This window comes from Danio aesculapii, chromosome 16 (assembly GCF_903798145.1).
Source record: "Danio aesculapii chromosome 16, fDanAes4.1, whole genome shotgun sequence".
Classification (NCBI taxonomy): Eukaryota; Metazoa; Chordata; class Actinopteri; order Cypriniformes; family Danionidae; genus Danio; species Danio aesculapii.
The window spans coordinates 38,113,703-38,121,896 of record NC_079450.1 but is presented as its reverse complement, the minus strand read 5'-3'; the positions used below and the strand labels follow the sequence as shown (position 1 = coordinate 38,121,896).

The following is an 8,194-nucleotide window of genomic DNA, read 5'->3' as shown; positions in this document are numbered from 1 at the left end:
GAGGTAATTTCCTTAAAGCTTGACTCTACTGTAGTTACACTGTTTACATCGATTTAAGCTAAGCTAAGCTAAACAACGTGGGGATTGGGTTATTTAATGTTTAACTGTAGGTGACTTGTAAAATGAGCCTATTTCCAACTAAAGTGGAGTGTTTCTTTGAAGGGTACATTTCAGGACCTTAATGGTACATAACTAAAAGTACAAAAGCCTACCTTTTGTATTTTTAGGGTCTGATATGTACATTTGAGGTGACGGTTATAGTGGGAAGCATATGGCCAAAAAACAAAAATAAAAGAATGAAAATAAAAATACATGTTTTATTGTTCTCTTAGTATTATTTCTTATGGGGCTCAAACTGAATAAGGTGGATAGCGCCTTCATTCTCCAGAATACCCTGAATAAACTCGCCCTCAGCCAATCGTTCTGGAAGAGAAAGAGAAAGAGAAGGTGACAACACTCAAACCATATTTAATCTTTTAACAGTGGCTTTTAACATTATCACAATACCGCAACTTTTTTTAAACCATAAAATGTGACTAGTAAAATATAAATAATTACCGTTATCCTTTTTATTGAAGTACGACCACAGTTTGTCTGCTCTCTTGTCAGGAGTGTTCTCATCGGCTGGCAGATTTTCTTGGTCCTCTTTGGGAATCAGCTTAAAAATAGCCTGGAGATCAGCAGCATGGAAAAAAAGTGGAGATGATGAGAGGAAATAAAGGACAAAAATTTACCTGCTAAACAATCTAAAACCGCTCTCTCTCTCATGTACATTTATGACTAGAAATTTGTAGTGATATTGAAGAGTGAAAACCTTGGCACCGAGTTAGTCTTCTGGTTTATTTGTTGACTGTGAACATCTTAGTGGAGGATTAGCCAACTATGAGGTCATGGTTAGTATACTTAGTATGCACATTCTTGTGTTTATTTAGGCCCAGTTTTCCCTTGGTAATACTGTTTTCTCAGTGATTCAGTTAGCCAAGATATATTACCATTTACTCTATTTATCCATTTAAACATTTCTCTTGTGACCACTTATTCTCAGATTCTTCAATTCCTTTTCTATTTTTCATCACACTCTCAGCTCTCAGTGTGATGCTTAAGTACTACTGAATGAGAAAGCTATTTACGTGCGAACAGGCAAGCAAATGAAAAGGAATTTCCAACTATACAGTAGTAAAACTTTAACAAAAAAGTTTGTACTGTGCTGTCTAACAGCATGTCTTAAAAGATCATGGTCAGTTCGGTTGCAAATCGAATGCATTAAAAACACACAATAAAAACTGCAGGCAAACACATTTTTGGAAGTGGTATAAAATAGATGTTTCAGTCTCCATATACACGGTTGTTGCTAAATCGGATACGGCTGCAGCTGGAAGTTAACGAGAATTATTAATAATATTTATTAAAATTCTCATTTATTGTATTTTATTAACGTCTACCCCCACCCCAAACCCAAACCCAACTCTTACAGTAATGTAAAAACAGTAGATGTACCGAGTAATATTTATGCTATCTATTAAATTACCCAATAAATTGTATTTTTTACACCTACCCCCACCCTAACCCTAAACCCAACCGTCACAGTACTGTAAAAATATTAATTATTGTTACACAGTACAGTGTCATATAATAATGCTGCTATATTGATGTGCATATTGCACTTCCGGCTGGCCGCATATCCGATCTAGACTTCAGATCTACCCATTTACACCTAGATTTAGCATTTTCCACTTACACTGATGAAAAATATTAATTCCAGAAGTAAACAGGGTCTTATAGCCAGAAGAGTGTCTGCTGAAGGACCTTCAAAATAAAGTACTAGCTTATGTAGACAGCCTACAAATAATTTTATGATTCCCAGCCAGTATAGAACATTCCGGTTTGATTTTTAGAATTGTTTTGGAACCACTATGAACATTCTGTGACAGAACAAGGAACATTTTAAGGCATACTCAAAACATTCTGGCTTGTGATAAGAAATAAGTAGCTGAGCATTTCCAAATGATTCACTTTTTGAAGCTTTAAAAACCCCAGGAAAACCTGCCAGTCAATACAGTCTAAATACAACAAAAAGTAGCCAAATATACAAAAAAAAAAAAAAACGGGGTTTTATATACTAACTGCAAGCATATTATTGAAAGTATAATTTATTTTATGCAATTAGCTAATGATCTAAAACCATTATAGATAGTCCGTGCAAAAAAAAATTATGATTTTTTCAATTTCCAGGGCTGTTTTGTTTAAGGGCTCCGCTAAACTCTATCACTATCAACTACTTTTATTCTTTTAATTCTACAAACAGTATTATTAGCATTAATAATCATTAACATCACAATAACAAATATATAAAACTAAGAGTTTAAAAGTTTGCTGCTGAAAGGTTTTGAAAGGGTTAAAATCTCATTAAGTAAAATCGCTAATTTGTAAGATTGCAATGAAACCTTGTTTACAGACATCTTGTATCGTTGGTAGTTTGATTCACACTCCAAATCTCTGACTTAAAACAAATGATTCATAAAGGTTTCAAAGCTTCATGAAGCAGTGCTCTGAAAGCAGCCATTACTAAGGCCAGAAGGAATCTGCGGACGTTTTTTGCTATTTCTGCAGAGAATTTTGGTAAAAATCTGCGAATTTCTGCGGAATTATTTTTGGAGTATCATAACTAAAACCTTAATATGTGAAATAAAAAAAATAATATATATCTTTTTAACTTTTATTTAATGTTTAAAATGCAAAAATAATTAGATTCACTTTATTTGGTAAACAAAGCAAGTCTCTCATATAATATCTCTACTAAAAGACAGAAAATATTACTGTACAAACTGCATTGTACATAAATCAGATGAACATTTTCATATTAGCCAATAATATTACTGTAATTAATTTAAAAACTGAATAAATATAGATTTACACACATTTACTCAAGTAAATAAACCGAATTAATGATGGGCTAAAAATCTGCGGAAAATCTGCGGAATTCTGCACGTGCAGATTCCGTGTGGGTCTAGCCATTTCTAAATGAATAGTTGTTGACATATACCAAAGTACTTTCAAAATGAAGTGTTACAAAAGCAGCTGAAGCCATTAGTTAATTGAGAGAGCCAAATAAAGCGCCATCTGTACTTCAACTGGAGGTAATCATCAAAAGTAGGACCACTAATGCCAACGGTCATCAGCATTGACTTTAGTTTTGCCTGACCACAGATGACCTGGATCTTAAAGGACCAGTGAGCTAAAGAGATGTTTATCTCGGACACGTAAGACACGTAAGAATAATACAGATTAGAAGCTCCTGGCAAAACCACACACTGGCCTCAGCGCAGCTCAGTCTTTAATACTGGCACGATGACAGTGACATTTACACTTTTAAACCCCCAAATCAGTGATCTCAAAGCCTGAGTATAAGGTCAATCTTGATGTGTCATTCTATCTGTGTTAGGATGAACAGTAATGCTTTGGTTTGATGGTCCACTTTAGATATTTGGCTAACTATAGATCATTTTTAAATACAGCTAGGAGTCATTTTAGTTATAGTAGACTGTATGCTTAATATCTGAAAATAGAAACCTGGAAATGCTAACTTCTGGAAACAGGTTTCTAAGTGCAGTCGTTTAGGACGCTGCTTTGATCTCAGTGTAAACTTCAAATATGTGAATTCGCTAAAACGGTTGATATCAGGTGCATGTGGAATGTAGATTCCGACAATAGGTCTGAATGAGCTCTTGACAAAACTACAATGGTGACTACAGGACTGTTTGTGTGCAGGCATATAGTGTTTATTTACCATGTGATATCGCCACCTACTGGTCTGGAGCAAATGATACAAATTCTTTCAGTCGTTGTCTTAAGTAAGATCTGTGTGAATAGGGATTGTTTTGACAGTGTTTGTATCGGAATGTTATCAAAATTTCAATAGATTTTAGATAGACGTTTTTAGTATGTTGTTGTTGCGTAAATGTAGCTTTAGTTGGAAAGTACCTACAGAATGATTAAAGATAACCATTAGTTTAACCAGATTAATGTATTATTTAAGTTCATTTACGTCTAGAACAAGTAAACTCTGCATCAAAAAAGGGATGTGTTCCTCCAGCCCAACAGAATCTACATTGAATATTTTTATACATGTGTACATCATCTATAAATCATTGTGAACATTAGCTCTGCTTATATCATTCAATTATATTACACAACAGGGTAGAATGCTTGATTCTGATTGGCTGATGAAAGTTCTATGAACTATTTTTATATAAACACACCGCTAAATTAGTTCCAGGCAGGTTTTGTCTTCATTATAGTTTCATCTGACTTTGCCAAAGGATTTCTGTTATTTCCAAAGCAATCTCACAGAAATTCACAACATAGTAGTGGCTTATTCGTATTAAGTTATATTAGATTTGGACATTATAGTATGTAGGTATGCCTCCTTTGAAATATCGTACGTGTTTATACAAATGAAAATGGATGAATTTTGATGAATTAGCCATCTTTTCTGATAATAAGTAAAATAGTTATGTTTCCTCATGAGATCGGGCTAGTTATTCACAGCATACAACTGTAAACAATCAGATCAAAACAAATGAATTTGGATAAGGAGGCATGGAGAGTCAATGGTTAGCATTGTCGCTTCACAGCAAGAGGGTTGCTGGTTCTAGTTCCAGTTGGGCCAGTTGGCTTTTCTGTGTGGAGTTTGCATGTTCTCCACATGTTCACATGGGTTTCCTCGGGGTGCTCCAGTTTTCCTCACAGTCCAAAGACATGCAGTGTAGGTGAATTTGGTAAACAATATTGGGCGTATGTATGAGTGTGTGTAAGAATGTGAGAGTGAATGGGTGTTTCCCAGTACTGGGTTGCAGCTGGAAGAGCATCCACTGCGTAAAACATATGCTGTGATAGTCGGCGGTTCATTCCGCTGAGTTGGCCTCTGATAAATAAGAAACTAAGATAAAGGAAAATGAATGAATGATGGTTTTTGATGAGGCGCTTTAGAAACTAGACACACAGGATCAATTTCTGGCCGGTCAGTTATTTATTACCTGGCAGATGCACCTTATTGAATTGGACGTGTTAACATTTCGTTATACATAATCAACCACCTCTAAAGTTTTACTCTTCATGACTCTTTACATGATCCCTGGACATCACTAAAGAATCGTCTGGCAGGTGCAATGTAAGCCACTGTTTACTGTGACTTCTGTGACCCACTTATCCAGCATCTTTCTAAAAAAAACCATTTCACACAGTAATCCCCTCACCCACCTGTCTCTGTGCTAATGGCTGTCTGCATCAGAAAAGGCCTATGTGTACGGTTATTGTTCACGATAAACCATTTATCGGATGGCTTATTCTGGGATCGTCCAATTCCATTAGCTATGTTCTGAGGCACTCAAAGCTGATAAGACGTTTGGCTTCTTTCTTTATACTGAGGCCTTGTGTTTTGCTTGTATTCAGTATTGTTGACTGAAAGCGAGGTTCGCTGATTAAAAGCAGACAGTGAGATTAAAGAATGATTAAAAAGTATTAACGTGAGCACTGTATTGGGGAGATGGGGATGAACTGTTAGAAGGAGGAAAATGTCACAAGAGCTGAGATTTAGTGTATGATTTGAGTCAAAAATATCGAAATTTGTTTGGCATTTTTGGATGTAATATGTTGTGTGCAAATTTGACCACAAAAAAATAAATAAAACAATTACACTAGAATGTGTTCAGACATCTATAGGGATACAAATGTATAATAAAGTCTATATATTAAAGTTACATCAGTAATATTCATTAGATAATGTTAATAAATGCATTAATAAACAATAAACAATACTTTTTTTACACTAATTATCCAACTTTTCAAACACCGCTGTTCATTGTTAGTTCATGTTAGATTAGTTGTAACAAGTATTGTCTAATATTATAAATAAAATTGTAATTGTTAATGCTGAAGTTATAGTTAACTATGAATAATAAATATACGTTTGTGTTAACTACGATGTTAATCAGAAGGTCATGATTTGCACTCATTAAATAATTACTTTGTATATCTTTAATATAAATTCTTAGGGGATACAAAACCCAGACGTTTCAGCACAAAAATAAAGCTATACAAATAATTATTTAATGAGTGCGAATCATGACCTTCTGAATAACATTATCAACTAGATTAACGCACCAAAACATTTAAAAGCACGAGCGCGCAGTGCAAACTTCATTACTGAACTACACTGTTTACCCTTTCTGTAGATTATGTGGAAGATAACTGTAAAATAGCCAGTGTTTTGCTGTAATAGAAGGAAACAGTATTTTACTGTAAAAAAAACGGTAAGGTCTAACAGTGTGGTCAAATTAACAAATGTTACCCTATTGTAATAGTTTACTTGTAGATTTTAAACTTTAACTTTGTTTTCAGGACAAGGCCTGGACAGGACAGGTTGCCACATATCCTTTAGAAGTCTATTCAACTGTTTGGTCAAAAAAAGTTTTCAATGTCAGGTTCCATTATGACAACTTGCCCTGTAAGGTAAAGAATAATGTGACAACATACCTCAAATAGCATATAAAAACAATATATTATATTTATTTAGGGAAAATGGGGCTAGTTAGTTCAGTAACACTTTATTTTGATAGTCCATTTGAGTATTAGTAGACTCTAATATCCGTTGATACTGCTCCTTCAACAGACATTTAACTGACTATAAGAAACTTTGCTAGTACATGTCAACTTACACTAACCCTAACCCCAACCTAACAGTCTACTTATAATCTGATGAGAATTAGTTGCCATGTATGCAATTTAACTTCAGTTCAACAAACATACCATCAAAATAAAGTGTGACCAATAGTTCATTCAGTAACTTTCTTCCTGGAGAGTTATGGTGACAAATTTTATTAAAACATGTGACGACAAGCCGCATCCTGCTGAAAAATCCAACTTAAACCAGCCTAGGCTGGTTGGCTGGTTTTAGCTGGTTGACCAGCCTGGTTTTAGAGGGGTTTTGGCCATTTCCAGGCTGGTTTCCAGCTATTTCCAACCTGGTTTTAGCTGGTCAGGCTGGAAAATGACCAGCTAAAACCAGCCTGGTTTAAGCTAGACATAGCTGGTTTTGGCTGGGCTCCCAGCCTGCCTAGGCTGGTCAAGCTGGTTTTAGCTGGTCATCTCCCAGCCTGACCAGCTAAGACCAGGCTGGAAATGGCTGGAAACCAGCCTGGAAGGGGCCAAAACCCCTCTAAAACCAGGCTGGTCAACCAGCTAAAACCAGCCAACCAGCCTAGGCTGGTTTAAGCTGTTTATTTCAGTAGGGCAGTGTAACTATAATTACTTGTATACAATATAATGTTAAAGCCACACAGCAGTGCCACAGTATATTTGTGATATTACAGATATTCACCAACATTTGACCTACCTGGCAGATTTCTGCAACTTCTGACTTGGTGATGTAGCCATTTTTGTCGACATCGAAGAGTGAGAAGGCCCACTCCAGCTTGCGCTCCGTCTTCCCGGTTGATGTCATATGTAGAGCGATAATGTATTCCTTGAAATCCAGCGTTCCGTCATCATTGGTGTCAAAGGAGCGGAAGACATGCTGGGCGTATGAGGTGGTGTCGCATTCTGGAAAAAAGCGTTCGTAGATCTTTTTAAACTCTTCAGGCGTGATACGGCCGGACGGACACTGCTTCTGGAAGTTCTCGTACCACTGCGACAGTTCGTTCTCTGAGAATTTGGTGTTGAGTTTGAGATCCTCCAGGATCTCCTTGGACATAGCACTGCTTTTGGCATTCCCCATTTTTGAAGGCTGGTGGAGAGCACAGGTGAGGGCTCAGAAAAGTGTTGCTCTTTTCACAACCAGAGACACTATGTATGTGCTGTAGCTAGTCTTGTTGGGGTATGCTCAGAGAATCTCTCTTTTATTGGGTGTCTACAATCAATGTCCCATAAAAAACTTGGTGCTCGTTTTCCTTTGGAAAGCACTGGCAGAAGTTACTCCAGATAGTTAGCAGTAGACTGGCATCAGTTGTTTTGCAGCTCTCTGATGTGCGGGGAGGAATTAGTGTCATCTGATGATGCTGGACCTGATGGGAGGGGGAGTGAGCAGGGGTGGGGCAGGTGAACTTAGGCTGTTACCTCTGAATGCACGTTTAAGACTTTAAAGAGGGATTTGACATGGCTGAGCCTCTGAGCCCAAAATTAACAGACGGCCCCCTTT

The 8,194-nt window shown here is 36.6% G+C and overlaps 1 protein-coding gene across 1 annotated transcript; it reads right to left on the bottom strand.

Moving 5' to 3' along the window:
* Positions 1–328: 328 nt before the first annotated feature.
* rcvrn2 (recoverin 2) lies at positions 329–7,891 on the bottom strand. Its single transcript, XM_056475685.1, has 3 exons — positions 7,394–7,891; positions 559–670; positions 329–423 (listed from the first exon to the last, which is right to left on the bottom strand). Exons 1-3 carry the CDS (start codon positions 7,772–7,774, stop codon positions 335–337), a joined length of 582 nt encoding a protein of 193 aa, XP_056331660.1. The 5' UTR covers positions 7,775–7,891; the 3' UTR covers positions 329–334.
* Positions 7,892–8,194: the final 303 nt, after the last annotated feature.